The sequence below is a fragment of the Salvelinus sp. IW2-2015 genome, unplaced genomic scaffold, assembly GCF_002910315.2.
Source record: "Salvelinus sp. IW2-2015 unplaced genomic scaffold, ASM291031v2 Un_scaffold2625, whole genome shotgun sequence".
Classification (NCBI taxonomy): Eukaryota; Metazoa; Chordata; class Actinopteri; order Salmoniformes; family Salmonidae; genus Salvelinus; species Salvelinus sp. IW2-2015.
The window spans coordinates 46,621-66,571 of NW_019943933.1; the positions used below are offsets into that span (position 1 = coordinate 46,621).

The window sequence follows — 19,951 nt, forward strand, 5'->3', positions numbered from 1 at the left end:
ATCTCTTCTCAACTCTACTAGAATTCGTGGTAAGCCTCTGATCTCATACTAGAAGAGTGGTAAGGCTCTGAATGCTCGGATAAGATGTCGGTAACGGCCTCTGTCATGCTCTCCCTAGAATCGTCAGGTAATGGCTCTGATTGTCTTCTTACCTAAATGTACTGGTAGTCGAATGCGTCCATAGAGAATGTCCGTAAGGCTACTGATCGTTCCTACTACGACTGTGCGTAAGCCTGATGTTCTACTAGAATGTGAGGCCTCTGATGTCTACTAGAATGTTGTCGAGCTCTGATGTTCTACATGAATGTGGAGGGCTCTCGATGTCTAACTGAATATGTGGGAGGCTCTGATGTTCTACTAGAATGGGGGAGGCTCTGAATGTTCTTACAGAATGTGTGGAGGCTCTGATGTTCTGACTACTAGAATGTGGTAAGGCTCTGATGCTCTACTAGAATGTGGTAACGCTCCTGATTGCCTCTACTAGAATTGGGTAAGCTACTGATGAACTTCTACCTAGAATGTGGTAAGGCTCTGATGTTCTACTAGAAATGTGGAAGGCTCGATGCTCTACTAGACATGCTGGGAGGCTCTGATGTCCTCTACTAGAATGTGGAGACGGCTCCTGATGTTCTACTAGAATGTGGGGAAGGCTCTGATGCTCTAAGAACGTAGGTGAAGGCCTGATGGTTCCACCTAGAATGTGTAAAGGCTCTACGATGCCTTCTAACGAGAATGTGGAAGGCTCTGAGATGCTTCTACTAGAATGTGGTAAGGCTCTGCAATGGCATCTACCTAGAAATGTGGTAAGGCTCTGATGCTCTACTAGAATTGCTGGTAAGGCTCTGTCCATCTATCTACTATAGAATGCCTGTCAAGGCTCTGATGCTCTCTAGAATGTGGTAAGGCTCTGATGTATCTCTACTAGAATTGGTAAGCTTGATGCTTATAAATGTGGTAGGCTCTTGATGCTCTCCTAGAATGTATGGTAGGGCTCTGATGCTCTACTAGAATGTGCGTTAAGCTCCGATGCTTGCCTAGAATGTGTAAGCTCTGATGTTCTACTAGAATGTGGTAAGGCTCTGATGTTACTACTAGAACTGTGGTAAGCTGTCTGATGCTCTCCTAGAATGTATAGCGTGGTAAGGCTCTGATCGTCTACATAGAATGTGGTAGAGAGGCTGCTGATGTTTCTACAGGAATGTGGTAGGCTACTGATGTTCTACTGAATGTGGAGGGAGGCTCTGCTAGTGTTCTACTAGAATGTGGGGAGGCTCTGATGTTCTACTAGAATGTGGATTAAGCTCTGATGTTCCTACTAGAATTGGGAGGCTCTGATGTTTACTAGAATGTGGTAGGCTCTGATGCTCTACTAGAATGTGGTAGGCTCTGATGTTCTACTAGAATGTGGGTAAGGCTCTGATGCTCTTACTAGAATGTGGTAAGGGCTCTGATTTCTACTAGAATGTGGTAAGAGGCTCTGATGCTCTACCTAGAATGTAGGTTAGGCTCTTGCAGTTCTACTAGATGCTGGTAAGGCTCTGATGTTCTACATAGAATGTGGTAAGGCTCTGATGTCTACCTTGACATGTCCGGTAAGGCTCTGATGCTCTACTGAATGTGGTACAGGCTCTGATGCTTCTACGAATCAGAGAATGCTCACGGTAAGGCTCTGATGCTCTCTTCAGAATGTGGTAAGGCTCTGATGCTCTATTTAGGATTAAGGAGCTCTCTGATGCTCTATTAGAATGTGGGGAGGCTCTGATGCTCTCCTATAGAATGTGGGAGGCTCTGATGCTCTATTAGAATGTGGGAGGCTCTATGCTCTATTAAATGTGAGGCTCTGATGCTCTATTAGAATGTGGAGAGGCTCTGATGTTCATATTAGAATGTGGTAGGCTCTGATGCTCTATTAGAATGTGGGAAGCTCTGATGCTCTATTACGAATGTGGGGAAGGCGATGCTCTACTAGAATTGGTAAGGCTCTGGATGCTCTTTAGAATGTGGGAGCCTATGATCTCTATTAGAATTGGGAGGCTCTATGGTCTATTAGAATGTGGGAGCTCTGATGCTCTATTAGAATGTGGGAGGCTCTGATCTCTATTAGAATGTGTAAAGCTCGCAACTCGGCTGTACAGTATTCTTCTGTCTTATGATATATATTAATAGTAGAGCAGTATCATATATGGTTATATTACATCACTAGCACACACCAGACATCCAGTCTTACCTCTCCTCCTCCCTCAGATGTACGATCCAGATCCACCGTGCCAACTATGGCCGCCGTGACCAGCTAGTGTGTTCCTTTAAACGTCCCGCTAACCAACTAGCCAACACCAACTGCTCAGCCAATCCACCACTGCCAGTAAGGTGGCAGAGAGGGTATGAAACCTGCATTATTGTACTGTAGTGTTAAATTCTACCTGTAGAAATGCATGACTGTAGTGTTAACCTGTACTGTAGACACATGACTGCTTATAGTGTTAACCTGTACTGTTAAAACATGACTGTTAGTGTTAACCTGTACTGTATAACAATGACTATAGTGTTAACCTGTACTGTAGAAACATGACTGTAGTGTTAACCTGTACTGTAGAAACATGACTGTTATTAACCTGTACTGTAGAAACTGACTGTAGTGTTAACCTGTACTGTAGAAACATGACTGTAGTGTTAACCTGTACTGTAAGAACATGACTTTTAGTGTTAACCTGTACTGTAGAAACATGACATCTGTGTTATACCTGTACTGTAGAAACATGACTGTATTGTAACCTGTACTCGTAGAAACATGACTGTAGTGTTAACCTACTGTAGAAACATGACTGTAGTGTTAACCTGTACTGTAGAAACGATGAACGGTCGTAGTGTTAACCTTACTGAGGAAACATGACTGTAGTGTTAACCCTGTACTGTAAGAAACATGACTGTAGTGCCTTACTTAACCTGTACTGTAGAAACATGACTGTAGTGTTAACCTGTACTGTAGAAACATGACTGTAGTGTTAACCTGTACTGTAGAAACATGACTGTAGTTTTAACCTGTACCTGTTGTTGACGCAGGTGTGATGGGAAGAGCCAGTGTGACGTCCCGGCGTCCAGTTCTCTGTATGGAGATCCCTGTGTAGGAACCTACAAGTACCTGGATGTGGCTTACACCTGTGGCTAAACGTGAGGCACGCACACTCACATGACTGGGAAGTAGAATGCTGAGGCTGACTTTTTTTATCTTGCAGGAGATCTTCTCTGATGAACATGAAGATCAGATACTTCTGGTATATCTTCATCGGGCGGATCTGTCTTTCCTGTCCTCTCTCCTCTTCCTCATGAATCTCAAAATTGAGTAAAATCTATAATTTTCTTGTCAAGGTTTGTCAATTACATTTATTCTTTATTTTGGCATAGGCATTTATGATCAACACTGTTTAGGAACGTTTTCTAAAAGCAACGTGCGGTCAGAAGGACACATGGAGAAATAAAACATGAAACCCAAAATAAACTCTTCAAATAACATTGATTTAATAGTTTGTGTACTAAAGCATTTCTTCAAAAATAATGTTTATTTTCTGAACTGAGGTGGTTGATCTAAATTAAATAGTAATATTGAACAAAAGAGTCATGTTCATGCTATCATTATTACATCAAGAAGGATTCAAAGGTCTTGGATACATGGACACTAAAGCATACAAAACGCACATTCTTATCCATACAGCTAGGCTGCCCATCACAGCTGAAACAGAGCAGTACCTCGCTAGTTACTTTGCTTTAGTCTTAGGCAGGCCTGCAATCTGGAAGCCAAGGTACTGTCAGTCTATGTGGCCCAGACTACCAAATATCAGTGCCACTAACTTATGTCCAAGTGTGATATGAGGGGCTGGTAGTTTAGAAGCGTGTCAGTGAAGGTCTGCTCCATCTGTAACAGTCAAATAAGCAGTACACTTTCAAAATGAGCCCCCCCCCCCCCTCTACATGTCTTACTTCGCTGGCTATTGGGTCATGTTTAGCAATGTACAGTTCCAACCATTTACGTTTGATTCCGTGTGTGAGATACAGAACGGATAATGGTTTAAAGGGTACCAGCGTGCTTGTGTATGTTGTTGGTAGAGCCTGCAGCCTTTACTGTTAAGGTGAGAATCTTTTCACCCATAGCATCATTCTGGTACATGAAATGGGTCCAGAGCAGCAAGTTTCCATACACTGAGACCTGAGTTACTGTAGCATCTGACACGAATCAGATTACTGTTCTATTTGAGAAGGGCGTTCCTCCCTCCTCACTGACCATAGACCGGTGTACCACGGCTCAGGTTAACAGAACTCCCTCAGCAGGGGCGATTTTAGCATGTAAATCTTGGTGGAGCAACAAAAAAATAAGTGGGATGCATGCCAGCAAAGCCACTACACAAGACAACACTCAACAATACACGAATTGCACTATAACGGTGACAAACGGTGCCCACAAACTGTTAGGGACTACATAAAGCTGTTCCAACAGCAGTCCCAACATCTTACCACTGCTACACCTGGCTATCCATGGAGCCTTGTCTGGCAGCGAAACAGTTAATTCAGCCTCATTTACTGCCTCTTAAAAATACATAGCTGATATGGCTGACTTGCTTAAACAAATGTGGTTTCTACTGGCAATTGAGATGTACAAACTATGGATAAGATAAACAAGCAGATAAGAGGCAATCTGTAATTTCGATTAAGACATTAATGATCGAGCTAGGACGGACATAATGTTAGTCAATATAACTATTTGTTTAGCACTTTTGAAATGTACAGCGACAGAATTCAGAACATGGGCCATTCTTACAGTGTTCTCCCTGTACACCAAGTCAGAACCGTAGGATAAATAAATTGGGCATATAAGGAGATAATGAAAGCTATTTTAATATTCAGTGATTACATTTCTCTAAAACAGGTTAAAGGCTACAGTAGAACAGTCAGAACAGTAGGTGAAATTAAGAAGGGACAATTGACCAAATTATTAGGGTGAAGCACATGGGCTACTAACATCTTACTACACAACATACACCTAGTATTACTTTCTTAGCTACAGTATACATATCTCCCTGGCACATTACATAATTTATGCAGCAGCATACAATACACTTTTGGACTCACCTTGTTGTGCTGTGCTCACTTGAATAGGAAGGTGGCGGGACAGTCCTTCGTGGGCAAATTTGTCATCAAAGTCTGCCATTCTCTGGATTTATGGTGCTTTCTAAACAACTGGAGGCAGGATTTACAATTCCGAGTTAGATGACCGTTCAAAACGTATTTTCCCAGTCGGAGCTTGTTTATTCCCAGTTGTCTTGAACTCACTGAAGTCAAATGAATAGTTGTTTTGAGCGCGGCACAAATCCTGCTTCATTCAAAGCATGGTCAATGTTGAATGTTTATCATTTTAAACTTGGAAAAGAGCCCCTTAACCCCATATTTGGGACCACACAGCCACTGTCACTGATTCCTTCCAAACCACTCGTTGAATTTGCGATTTCCAACTTGTTGTGAAATGTTTATGTCCAATGGCCGATAAGCACCGATACTTTTTACCTAATTATTTCTCTTCATATGGCAAGGATTACAAAGGGTTTGCCAGTAGATTTTCGTCTTGATTCATGATGATGACTGCTACCTAAGATTTTGAAAGTATGATGTTGACATGATCAGTCCAATCAAAGCTACTCTACATATAATGTGATTTGACGTCATTTTATCTGTGGCCAATGGCCTTGAGCCTTCTTGGATGGGCACTTCTAATGTAACACCCAAAGGCTTGGATGGGCACTTCTAATGTAACACCCAAAGGCTAGAATTTTCAAGATTTCATTTTACACCTGGCAGTGATGTAAAGTCCCCATGAGTGACAGAACACTGAGCCAATAACGGCGCAACGCTCCGTATTGCCACAGAAAGCACTGAGCTAGGCTGAAACACCTTAATTTTGGAGCTGCCTTACTCAAGAAAATAAAAAAGAGACCACGTTTGTATGTGGCTTTATTAACTCAATGATATATATTATTTAAAAAATAGTTTGCAAACTGATATGTGACACCTATTAATGCCAAAATAACATGTATTTTTGCTAAAAATGTGGGGCTCAAAACAGGTGGGAGTCACCACTGTCCCTCAGTGATGGGAAGTTCGGCTCTTTTTATTGACTCCGATCTTTTCAACACGTTCAGTCAAAAGCACAAATCTTTCGACTAATTTTGTTAATTTGAGTCAGTACTGCTGTCAGCAAGCAGGACCCCCTACCGACGAAAGAGTCATGATTCAACAAGCCTCTCTCGTTCACATATCATTCACATTGTTTAAAGCCCACTTTTACGAGTCTCAGTCACAAATGACAGCTCCAGTATGCTCCCTATGGTGAGAACATTTGTTGATTGCTAGGCAAACAAATAAGATTGTTTTGGTTCAATAAAGCTGTCTCCGTCATAACATTCAATAATCGATTAATTGCATTTATTCTTGCACCATGCGATTAATGATCAGTTGTAAAAATATATATTCTGCCTGCTGCCAGCAGCATAATCTATTTCCCTGCGTGAATATATGACAGACAGTTGTTGGTGGGAGCATGTCTCTGGAGCTGCTGAGCCCGAGGAGTGTGGATCAATTCTGCTGTAGGTCTCATTGCGGCCAGCAAGTCAAATGAATTACTAAAATAAACAAGTCACTTAGAAAAACGAATCATGTCTTGCGAGTCAGTAAAAATAACAAATAGTTCGCAAACTGCACATCTCTAGTGCAGATCCAACACTATTCCAGTTTGAACCATCAAAGCCAGGCTTGTATAGATACAACCACAACCTCTGTCTATAGATTCATTCACAAGCCTGCAGATCACAGGCTAATGCCACCATATGATGTCTCACAAACACCGCTTCTAAAGCATTAACATGTCAAAGCCTTTTGTTGAAGTCCAACAACAGTGGAGGCTCCTCAGAGGAGGAAGGGAGGACCATACTCCTCAGTGAATCTTTTTTAGATAAAACTATACTAAATATAACCACATCACCAAATAATTGATTAAAACAGACTATTTTGCAATGAAGGTCTACAGTAGCCTCAACAGCACTCTGTAGGGTAGCACCATGGTGTAGCGGGAGGACAGCTAGCTTCCATCCTCCTCTGGGTACATTGACTTCAATACAAAACCTAGGAGGCTCATGGTTCTCACCATCTTCCATAGACTTACACAGCAATTATGACAACTTCCGGAGGACGTCCTCCAACCTATCAGTGTCACGCCCTGACTTTAGTTATATTTGCTTTTATTATTTGGTTAGGTCAGGGTGTGACAAGGGGTGGTTTGTTTAGTTTTTGTCTTGTCTAGGGTTTTTGTCTTGTCTAGGGTTTTTTGTTATCTATGGGGATTTTGTATTGTCTAGGGGTTGTAGGTTTATGGTGGCCTGAGTGGGTTCCCAATCAGAGAAAGCTGTTTATCGTTGTCTCTGATTGGGGAGCCTATTTAGGTTGCCATTTTCCATGTTGGGTTGGTGGGTAGTTGTCCATGTTTAGTTGCCTGTGAGCACTACGTTGGCTTCACGTTTCGTTTGTTAGTTTGTTATTTTGTTAGTTTGTTAAGTGTTCTTCGTKGAATTAAAAGATGTATTCCAATCGCGCTGCACCTTGGTCCACTCCTTTAAACGGCCGTGACAATCAGAGCTCTTGTAGCATGAACTGACATGTTGTCCACCCAGTCAAAGGATCAGAGTATTAATCTAATACTGAAAGCACAAGCTACAGCTAGCTAGTTGAGTAGTTGACTCAAAGAGAGAGAAAGACAATAGTTGAACAGTTTTGAACAAATCTATTTCTTCCAGTTTAGCCTACTGAAACACCCTGCTCAGACAGAGAGATGCTATGTTAGCTCGCTGGCTATGACTATCCAACCCAACACTAGAACTCTTCCAAGTCAAGTTAAGCTTTTGGTTTTACAAATGTATTGCCACCGGGGCCACCCGGTGTAAGTGCTAAACTCCTTACAGACTATACACTGTAACGTTACTACATGAATGAAGGGGGTTTACTAACGCATTAGTTATATTAGCTATGTTGCCACTGACGTTACTTTGGCTAATATGGTGACAACGATGCAGGCTGTGTGTAGCGGTTATGATATGGTTTGGCTTGGAAAGGTTTTTTCGCTTAGTTACATACAGCTGATGTGTTGTGAATTGAAGTCCACAAGCGAAGGGAAAAGGTGAGAGGAGGAGAGCGCATAGACACGAGAAGGAACACAACGTGGCTGCTATGAAAGTGAACTGTGTTTACGTGTGATCAGGAGTGTATTTATTCTGATAATTCTGTTGAAAAACTTTTCTTAAATGGAAGCAAACGGAACAAAACGGGGATAAACATACCTGAATATATGTTAAGAGAAACTCTCGTTTGCAACTGTTGGACTAATGATTACACCCTATATCAGTTAGATACAAGGCGGTATTGAATGTGTCACTGTCTGTCCATGTGTCACTGTCTGTCACCTCAAATTTTTTCGACCTGTGTGCACCTACGTTGTAAACTTTAATTTATAGGCTAGGTTGTAGCAACCTCATGATGGGTATAGGGAAAATTTGAGTACCAAGTAGTGGCCTAAACCTATCGTTGTTACATTGAACTGGGGGAATGGAATATGAATGACAGACATCCATCCAATATGCTGTTAAAGAAATAAGATTTTTTTTTGTCTTCCCACATCTTAAACGGCACTGACCGCCACTGCAACTCAACCATACCCTAGAAGCATCTAGAAAGAAGACCTATCGAAAAAGAAATGAAATTAGACAACATCTAATCCATTCAGGGGTAAGTGTGTGTGTGTGTGTCTGTGTGTGTGTGTACGTGCATGTGCAAGCGTGTGAGAGAGTGTGTGTATTCACATGGGTAAGACCAAAGCCGTGACCAGGGTGTAATGAAGGATATTGAAGGATCTTGGGTAATGACCTTTCTCGTCTTTGCTCTCCCTCTGGGCATCCTGCGATAACCATTTCCTGTCATGGGAATTAAAAAGAGAAAGGTGCTTCATATGTAAAGCAGCCAGAGCTGCCGAGATGGGAGATGAACTGCGTGGATTCCCTCCCTTTCTCTGTTTCTGTCTTCTCTTCTCTTCTCTCTTCGTTATCTCTTTCCTTCTCTTTGGGGACTGGTAAGATGTGGGCTCAGGCTTTGATCATTGGCGGAAGGCCGCTGCGGTTCGATTTCTGTGGCGTTCCAGCGAGAGGTTTGCTGTGCAATTATAACCCCTGGGAGGAGAAGCAAGAGGATGGCTAATTGCTCAAAGCCACAGTTGTACTAGTCTGTATCTTACAGCCAGCCAACATCAATACTCTTTACTCTATAGGGTACAGAATGGCGGATCAGTAGCTGAGTAGCCTGTATCATATGGCCTTATGGAATAGAAACAGTCCACATCAATGCTCTTTAACACACAGAATGGTGGTTCACTACTACAGTAGCATGTGTCTTATGATCTAATGGACCAGATCCTCTCTTGTTGCTATGCTATGGCCTATAGTCCATATGGAACCATTCAAGACTAATATTGATTACTCTTCAGGGCTCCGAATGACGTTCCTGACCCCTAGATTGTACATGGTACAGCCATAGCCACATTGAAAACACATACTGTATCATTGTGCGGGGGGCATAAAACAGCTGTTCTGAGGGGAGAGATGCCTTTGGAATGTCTGTCTGTCTGACCCCTGACCTTCTTCTTGGCCTGACCAGCTGTGGCAGAGGAGGAAAATGCTGAGCTGACTGAAAGAACAGAGACAGCGGTAGCTCACCCTGCCCTGGCTCCAGCTGACTGGGATATCACACTGCAGTGCTGTCCACACTAACCAGACTACATGTCTTTTAGCACTGCATATATAAAGAATATCCTGAAGGCCTCTTCCACATGTTGGATCCTGGAGTGTTTTTCTCCTGACCTTGGGGAGGAAAGACCACACCTTTAAACATTCTTCTATTCTGATCTTGGGGAGAAAATACTTTTAAACTTTCTTCTGTTCTGGTCTTGGGGAGGAAAGACCTTTAAACATTTTTCTGTTCTGATCTTAGGGAGGAAAGACCTTTAAACATTCTAAGAAACGATCCAGTGTACCAATTTAACATACTGTAGATAGGCCAATGTAAAAAGAAGGCTATAGCCTGCCTGTGACCAGAGGGCTCCAGGTCTCCAGCTCTACCCTTGAGTATCTCACTAACCTCAGGTTATCTATACTTAAACATTAGTTATGTGTGAGATACAGGTATGGTACTCGGTGGGATGCTCTTTGTGTAAATGTGACAAAGATCCAAAGGCTAATTAGGTTAATTAGCGATGTTCCCTCTAAACTGCGTGTGTGCGCGGCCGCGCATTTCCTCCAGGACTGCAGCAAAGAAGAAATGCCATGCTGCGCAGAGATGCAAGACATTGAACTTCACTGATTTCGCCCCATTAGTTTGCACTATATAGATCAAAGTTTTTTCTGTGATCAAATCAACATTACATCAGGCCCTTTTCAACGCAACAAAGAAAAACGAATGTAACTTTTTAAGATTGAGTCTGGGATTTTGTTGTAGCCAGAACCAGAGCGCAACGGAGTATAATTATATTGGTGGGGGTAGCCCACCAGCAGTCTTTCAATTAGTGATGGTTCGTTCGCGAACGAGTCGGCTCTAAGAGCCGGCTCTTGTAGGTAGGTGAACGTTGGGAGCCAGCTGGCATATCAGAAGAGCTGAATCTATTTATAAAAATAAAAATAAATAAAGATATGAATAATCAAAAATAGTTAAATGAATATAATTAAATAATTCAAAGAACGAAAAAATAAAAAAAATAATATAGGCCTAAATGCTCAAGCGCACAAATTCGTTCTGAAAGATCTGCAGATCCTCTGAGCTGGTAGAAGAATAAAGCCTCTGTCTACCCACGGCTTACTAAAGTCATGACAAGTAGACTCTGCATAGTGGCCACATCCGTTCCCTCGGAGAGGTTCTTCTCGAAAACGGGACAAATAATTACTGAGAGAAGAAACCGCATCAGCCCCTCGAAAGTGAGGCAGCTTGCATTTCTGAATGCAAATCTCTCATAAAGCAAAATATGGTCAGCATTGCAGTATGCTGCTGGTTATAACATGGCAGTAAAGAAGAGAGAGAAAAGACGGACCAGTTTAATGTTTTAAGTGGGATGCTGCAGTTTTGCACATTGTTATTTATTTTTCTTTGAAATGGTGCAATATTCTATTATTATGTTGTTCAGATTGTATTCGTTTTGAATTGTTACATTTATATGCACTTTGTTTATATACATTACAAAAGTTATACTTTAAATACACATGTGTAATAGCATCCTTATTTTTTACATTTATTTCAATTTGTGGCATGCTGCAGTTTTGCAAATTGTTATTTATTTTTCTTTGATATGGTGCAATATTCTATTATGCTGTTCAGATTGTATTCGTTTTGAATGGTTAGATTTATATGCTCTTTGTTTATATACATTAAAAAGTTATACTTTAAATGCAAATGTTTAATAGCATTCTTTTTCATTACAAACCAATGCATTTTTAAATACATTGTGGTTAAGGTAGAGTATGATTTCATTTAATAATTTAATTAGAATAGTTTTAACACCAATCATAGTCAAACTATCGCAAACTGTTTGACTTGAAAAAATACAAAACATATTTTTTTTAAAGAGCCGTTTGGGAGTCAAAAGAGACGGCTCACTGAAAAGAGCCGGAATGCCCATCACTACCTGAGTTTCAATCAGTGAATGCGCTTTTAAGATCAGTGCACAGATCCGCGCGTCTGCACATTTGTTGATATTCTTGGTTAGTTAGCGAGTTATTAACCCAGTTATAGATGGGTATAGGTCTGTAATGGGGAGTTACTGCTTCTTGCAAGAGCACAAAACGTGTAGACTACATTTCAAGATGTTTTTGAAAAGCCAGTCATGTAAAAAGCTTATGTCTTAATTAAAGGGGCAGTGTTGTATTTTGAGACAGGCTTGAATATGCATCTATGCCAATAGGTAGAGGGGTAGCCTACATTGTCTAATTCTCTATGGTAATAATAATACATGTTATTTTGTAAAGTGTTTTCTTGCATCATACAACACAATACAATGCAATTTACAGTCACCTATTTGGCACATGGTGTTACAGACCAAGTAAAACATCCTTAATTTATGTCAAGCCCTTCATAATATTTTAGAAGTCTCATGCAATGTAGGCCTGCATTAAACACCACATATAGGCTACTGTAGGCTATATCATAGAACTCAAAAGCTATTTCCATGTGATAATGTTATGGGATTTGCTCCATTGGTTTGGTTGGTAGGCCTACATTATGCTCAAATAGCCACAATAGCCTATTGGCTACTGTCTAAAGCTGTAAGGGTACAGCCTCAGTGTTCACTGTAAAATTCTCACAATGTTCAGGTTTCCGCTCAGAAGACCTAAAATTTGCCCAGTGCCCCAAAAGGGATCATTGCTAATGGAATATAGATGACTTATTGAGCCATGATACTGTGTGAGATACTGTGTATTCAGCCACTCTTGRAGGACAATGGAGGTTACATAGAAAATGCCTCTTTGTTGTTATAAACCAAMGTGTGTCCTTATTGCAGTATATTAGGGTATTTTCTGCTCTGTCATTCAATCTTTATTGAATTAATTCCTATGAACACTGAATAAATAAACTGAATAAATAAACTGTTCTGTTGTGTGATTCCGTCAGAGGGAAGACTGTTTCTCTGAAGACCTTCCCTTGGGTTTGTTCACACACAATCAGCAGGCTAAGTGAAATGATATCCATGCCTGTATAAACCATAACCACACACACACACACACACACACACCACACACACACAACACACACACACACACACACACACACACACACACACACACACACACACACACACACACACACACACACACACACACACACACACACAACACACACACACACACACACACACACCACACTAATCCAACCAGGCAGGATAGGACACTGCAGTCACAGATAGTATAGAGTGTGTGCATGAATCTCAATCAGCTGAAGTTTGTCCCTATAGGGACAGTAAGGGGTTAATTGATCCGAATCGCATTAGGGGAAAGACGGAACTTAAGCAATTGAATATGATAAAACTGCCAATTTAAATTGGCATTAGGAATCTCAAGCCTATCGAAGGCCGCTTCAACAACCTGCATCCCAATTCAACCTAGGTTGCATACATTTACTTCTAATGACAAGCTGTTAGATTATGTTCATCCCAGTGGACGAGTTTAACAGGAAATAATTATTGGAAAATGGTTATAAAACACAAGTTAGACTTACTCAAAAAAAGGTGTCATAACATACAATTTTAAAATAAGCCATAACAAACGTTTGGCAAATTGGATATAGACGTTGTGGAAAATGTAAAGTTTCAGCTTTCCGTAGTTAACAGCTGGCCAATCACAAAAATCTGAAGTTTGTCAGTGCCAGAACTCCCCATACCACTGCCTCCTCTTTCTTTTGTCATGTCCCTGAGTGAAACAGAGCCATAGGCTGCTTATATCCATTTAACAGCCAGAATAAACAAGGAGGAAGGGTGAATTGAAGACATTCTTCATTTACCCCGAAGGCAAACTTGGCCGGGGACAGCTGCATGGCGAGCGCATGACGGAGCTTCGGGATGTCCGAATGCTTCAATGCGGCTAGCTACAGGTGATTCTATTCCCCTCGGTTCTCTCCATCTGTCTGCCTCTCTGTTAGTTCACAATAGGTGGTTACGGTCTTGGCAGCTCCACTCACACTTACATTCATGTTTAACTCACTTTTAGTCACTGTTGTAACAGGAGCCCACGAGTGAAAACACACACCCTACAGACCAACATTTACAGGTTTTTATTGACAAAGGCCCCTCAGTGGTAGGTGTTGGAGAACATATATTCCCTGTGCCTGCATTAAATGGGGTGAAAGGGGGGCAGTCCTTCCTTTGACGGAGTTGCTTACGCCCTATCACAAGGTAAAACTTAACTCCTCTCTCTTCCCGTTTTACCACTCTGAGTGTCAAAAGACTGACACTCTCAGCCAATCAGCCGACCATCATTTCTGACTCACGTGTTACGGGGGATTATCAGCAAGTCTTCCAGGCGCCAGAGTTTATTGGCTATTCAGAATGAGAATATAGTCAAATTGACTGGATTATATTGTTGATATAGTAATTAATGGTATAACGTTTAACAACTGCTACTGATAGAGTTAATTCAAGGGTTTCTCTACATCCAACCCTTAATGGTGCCCTCTAATATGAATTTGGATAGGATAACCAAATTAATCAAATCAGATCATTTAATTATTCCAGTAATTAATCAATACATTATCTTGAATATTAATTAGCCAAAAGTCATAACATAACTGTGTATTATGGTGTTTGTGTTGAATATAGGCCTACTGTATGTTGTTACTGAATGAGCATCTGTCAGTGGTGGTTTTCGTAAGGTTGTCTAAGTTAAACCATAGTGCTACAGAGCAAAATGTTACTAAGCTTTACGGCAGAGGAGGCTGGTGGGRGGADCTATAGGAGGWAGGGCTCCTTGTAATGGCTGAAATGGAACAGTATTAATGGAACSGTATCAAACACGTCAAACATATGGAAACAACACGTTTGACTCYGTTCCATTCATTCCATTCCAGCCATTCCASTGCACCCGTCCTCCTTTAGCTGCTCCCAGCAGCCTCCTCTGTATTATGGTRAACAGAAAATAGAAACATTGCAGAGCGTTGTGATCTTGAATGTAGCCCAGGCCTGTGTGTGTGTCATGGTGCAGCTGCTCCCCACAGAGGGACAGAGCTACATCTGAAGGACACAGCTGAGCTCTTACAAATCTACCTCCTTCCTCTCTCTCTTTCTTTCTTTCTTTTTTCTTCTCTTTCTTTCTTCAAAAGTGCAAACTCAAAATCCCCTTCCCTCACTTACTCAACACCATTCATCAGATGTGTAGAATTTAAAAAAAAAAAATTCCTAAACGAAATTCAACACTGACAGTAAATGACACAAAAATACTTGCATTTTTGTATAGAGAAACAATTGGATCTCAGAGTACCCCATGTCTAGGCATCATTTTGCATCATTATATAGGGAAGACCACTGAAGATGTTGTGTTTTTTTAGAGTAGAGTAGAGGCGCGGTAGACCAAATCCACCTCCTCCAGCTCTAGAGTTGCTGCACTGGATACATCCGGATCACATCCATAGTTATACTGATGCACCTGCATTATTATCTGGTCATTCTTGTACAAGGCTGCACCCACGTAAGATGATGAGCCGTCACCATGGCTTGTGAACCTGAAGAAGTAGAGTCCTCTCACTGKTACTGTGAAGAAACCTGCATCAGAGGAAACAGAGCGAGATCAACACTCAGTCTTTCATAGACACTGGAGCAGCCTGTTATTGATGTTGGACTCAGTGTCTGTATCTGGTCCGCCTGATTGGACAAAATGTTGGTGCTTCATACTATGTAGCAGGTGGCAGTCGTTGATGTGTGTTTGCACTACGTGGTATATCTGGAATGTGGTAGGCCTGGCTGATGTTGGTGATGATAATTTGGTGGAGATTCAGGGTGGATGTGTAGGGCCTGGCTGATGATTGGTGAGTGGACATTGGTTGGAGGATTCTAGGGTGATGTCAGTAAAAGGTCCGTTGTCCCATGGGCTGTGTGGTTGCTACGTGGATTGAGCATTGACGATGGTGTTGATGATCACCGAGAGTGCTGTATCAGTCAGGCCTTGGGCTGATTGTGTTGGTCGATGGAAACATTTGGTCGGAGATCAGGGTGATGTCAGGTTCGGAGGTCTGACTGATTGTTAGGTGATTGTAGACAATTGGGCTTGGAGATCAGGAGGTGGAATGTCAGTAAGGCCTGGCTGATGTTGGTGATGACATTGGTGAGATCAGGGTGAGTGTCAGTGAGTTGCGCGTCCTGGCTGATGTTAGTGAACGTTGACTATTGGTAGAGATCAGGGTGAGTGTCAGCTAAGCCCTGGCTGATGTTGTGATGACATTGGTGGAGGATCAGGGCTGAATTGTCAGTAGCCTGGCTGATGTTGGTAGATTCGGACAGTTGGAGTGAGATCAGGGGTGTCTGTCAGTAGGGCTGTGCTCTGCTTGATGTTAGTAGGATTGGACATTGTTTGATGACAGGTGATCATAGGCTGGCTAAGTTGCGATTGGGTAATTCAGGAGTATAGGCCTGCTGATGTTGTGATGACATTGGTTGGAGATCAGGGTGTGGGTGGGTGAGACTTTGTCAGTACGCGGCAGTCTTTGGCTCAGGTGCAGTCCTGGCTGAGGTGCTGTGGCGGATTTGAACACTTCTGTAGTTGTGTGGAGATGATGGGTGGTATCGTCAGTGAGGCCCTTGGGCTGATGTTGGTGATGACATGGTGGTTGAGCGGTATCAGGTGATAGTCAGTAGGGACGACCTTGATGGCAAGCCTGGGGCTGATGATCTTATGGTGACTCAGTGAAGGATTGCGTTGAGAATCAAGGGCTCGATGTGCGAGCTTGGTCCTGAGGGACTTTGATGGTTATGTGATGACAGTTTGGTTGTTAGATTCATGAGTGGTTTTTCTGAGAATTGAAGGGTCCCACGTGTACTACCTAAAGCAGCAGAGAATGCCACCTGGTGTCTCTGTGAACACAGGAAAAGTGTATTTTTCACCATCATAACACAAATATGTCATTACATAAAAAATGACAACATCGTTATAAATTTTATGCTGAAGGAAATAAAGAGAAATAGTAACACCTCTTGTTCTGCAAGACTGCGTTCGTCTTACCTGAATTGCTGTCTTCAGTTCCTCCACCTCTCTCTGTGGCTGTCACTCCTGCCCCCCCCAAAACTGCAACAATATAAAAAATAGACTTTCTGACCCATATTGAATAAAACACAAAAATTGTTGTAAATAGTTCACTAAACAGCCTTAAATCCTTATAAGTATATGAATATCCATGTCTTACATGCATTCTCTGTCTTCAGCTCCTCCACTGACTGTCACTCTGGTCCACAAGTCCTAGGATATCATGTAACAAATACAAATAAACTGTTGATGACTTCAACAAAACCATGTCTTTGTTGATCAAAGTAATCAGAGGACATGTAGCTGTCTTACTTTCCTCTGTTCTCTGTCTTAGCTCCCCACCTGGCCCTCACTGGCTGGTCAATCTGCCATCTAGGTCTAAAATGTCATGTAAAGAAAATGTAAATAGGTTTAATGAAATTCAACAAAACAGCTTCTTTCTACATCAAAGTAATAAGGCTAGAGGTAACTTCTGGGCTTTACCTGTCTTCCTTAACCTCTGTTTCTTCTTTACCTGTCTTTCTCTCTCCAGTTCCTCCCCACCGTTTTGTTTGTGTGAGCAACTGCAGTCTACGCAGTCTTAGTGACACTGCATGCTGCCAGCCCTCTGCTTCACGCGCCAATACGGTTCTTGCAGTGCCTCATTCCACCTGTACTACACTCACAGCACGTGGGCTCAGGTCCGTCAGCGCCCCCATGGCGCTGACGTAGTGTTCACTGAGCGTCAGTGTGGCGCGACTAGGAAGCGGATGTACACGGATATGGCTTGCTTTTCAAGTGCTATCAGTGTGCCAACACTTGAATATGCGACAGGTTGGAGCAAGAATACAAAGTTACCGTTTTGCGCAGGTGATTTAGGTACAGGCGACTTCACCTGCATACTCTCTCTCAAGCACCGCCTGCCGCCATCTCTTTAGGATACTTCTCGTTCTCGAAGAAGCCCTCCAGCATTTAGTACTCCTCTGTATTTCAAGCCCGTCCAAGTTGTCCATTTAGTTTTACTCCGTCTGCGTTAATCAAACCCTCAGCCTCTCTCCTTGTCAATTTGGTCCACCGTGGCTGTCATCGCTGGGGCGGGCGCTGATGGGTGGGCGTACTGGCTCCGATGTGTACACACTACAGACTCACACTGTCTGTTCGCACTCCAGCTCCAGGCTCTCGTGGTATCGCGACCCAACCGATGGTTTCGGTCAGCTCCCACTGCTACTCATGTCCTTCAGGTACGGTCTGCCACTCTCTGTATTCCACCACCGTTAAATTAGTTGCTCAGCCCCACTGTCTCATTGTCCGACCACTCCGATGTTTCTGTCAGTCTCCACTCTCTGTTCACCACCCATGTTCCTCAGCTCCACTTACTGCTGTGTCCCAGCCACACCGTTGGATGTCGCCTCGAGCTTCCATCTCTGTTTCCGACACCATGTTTCCTGACAGGCTCCACCTCTCTTCGTTCACCACCTTGATTGACGCTCAGCTCCAAAGATGGCTTCTGTTCCGGGACCACACAATGTTCCTGGTCTAGCTCCACTCTCGCTGGTGTCACCACCTGGTTCCCTGCAGCCCACTCTCACTGTCCCAACGCACCAATGGTTCTCAGCTCACTCTCTGTCCACCACCTGTTCCTTCATCCAGAGGATGGCTCAGCTCTACTGTACTCCACCTATGCCTGATGTTCAGCGTAGTCTCAGTACCAGTTCAGCTGCAGAGTGCAGATAGTCAGGATAGGTGGTCGAAGCGAACTGTTCGAGTTCGCATCAGTCTATTCCGTACGGCGTCTGTTGATGGACCGAGTCTGTTCAGTGATAGTCCTTGCTGTCCGTTATCCAAGCTCTTCACATATGGAACCCATGGTCGCGCGAGGCACAGACATACGAGGCGGCAACACCAAGCAGAGGCTGACGCAGACACCCGTACCTCATAGATACTGAACCCCGACAAGTGTGCTTCTTCACGAAGGAGCGTGTCACGGGATGATCGTCGGTCGAGATCCCCTCGGGGTGAATGAAACACCGTGTCACTGAGCCGTGTGTGGGCGGTGCTGTTATAAGGGCACCACGGCTGGGTGTTGTGTGACCGCGCAATGACGATGGGAAATTTGACAGGTGGTTGCCTATGTATTCGTTTGAGAACATAGGCCAGGAAATGGTGATGAATGTAAACAGGAATCAAAGGTGTGAGAAGAGGGATGTACGTGGCCATCGCTAGAGAGTCTGCCCGGCACTGTCAAGTATGCAGGCGCTGTGGAGGTGTGGTTTGCTAAGGCTCGAAGTGTGGGAGAGAGATACTAGAACCTGCTTACGTCGCAGTTCAAGCAGTGGGGGATGGCTGGTATCCAGAGCAGCATAGTTCGTGTGTTGGGTTATTGCGGCACAAAGGTTGGGAACAGGTAAGAATGGTGTTTGATTTACAGTGTTGACAGGTGACGTCGCCGCTGTATGCCGCACAGTGCAACAGCTGGTTGGATATGTCGTAACGAAATGTGCACACAGTTCAAGTAATTCAAGGGTAGGAAGAGGGACGACACACACCCGGTCTACGTATGAAGTGTTTGTAACTTCAAGAGAGGCTTGTCTAGTTCGAAAAAACACCGACCTGAGCTCAGGCACGCCATAACAGCCAGCCCCAGTAGAGATGAATAGACGCTGGCAGCAGTTTTGGGCTAATACATGAGAGGGTGCCCTCATGATCAGCCACTGGATTCTACAGGCATCAACTCAGGCTCTGATTACGAGTAACTGGCCTGAAACCGGGAAATGGTAACCAATAAGTGCCCTTGGATCAGGCGTAGAACTCAATGGGATCGCACGACCGACTACAGAAAACAGCCTACACCCGTCAAAATAAAATACAATACAACATTGGTATTTGGAACTAACAACATTGTCATGGTAATAGGAAATATGTATCATTTAAATCTGAATTAGCACAAAAACGTAGATATTAGAATGTCATGGCATTTTAGATTGGATTAGTCCGCCAAACATTTGTCCCACAAGCATCCGCAAATATCCCAGCAACATTTACTGCAACAGTGTAACAGTAGTGGGGGGAGTTATAGCAAACATAAGTGATCGTGGGTTTGGTCTAAAGCATGAATTGTAAGGAGA

General features: G+C 43.0%; 1 protein-coding gene across 1 annotated transcript; it reads left to right on the top strand.

Annotated features, from left to right (window-relative positions):
- The first annotated feature begins 84 nt into the window (after positions 1-84).
- On the top strand, positions 85-3,181 carry LOC139025402 (L-rhamnose-binding lectin CSL2-like). The gene is made up of 4 exons (XM_070440519.1): positions 85-90; positions 1,096-1,136; positions 2,245-2,379; positions 3,061-3,181. The coding sequence occupies exons 1-4, from the start codon at positions 85-87 to the stop codon at positions 3,164-3,166; spliced, it is 288 nt and encodes a 95-aa protein (XP_070296620.1). The 3' UTR covers positions 3,167-3,181.
- The last annotated feature ends 16,770 nt before the right edge of the window (positions 3,182-19,951 follow it).

Excerpts from the sequence above, each read along its gene's own strand:
- LOC139025402 (XM_070440519.1), top strand. Across the intron at positions 1,137-2,244 it reads GCTCTCCTAGAATGTATAGC|ATGTACGATCCAGATCCACC; the intron begins GTGGTAAGGCTC and ends CTCCTCCCTCAG. Across the intron at positions 2,380-3,060 it reads CCAGTAAGGTGGCAGAGAGG|GTGTGATGGGAAGAGCCAGT; the intron begins GTATGAAACCTG and ends TTGTTGACGCAG.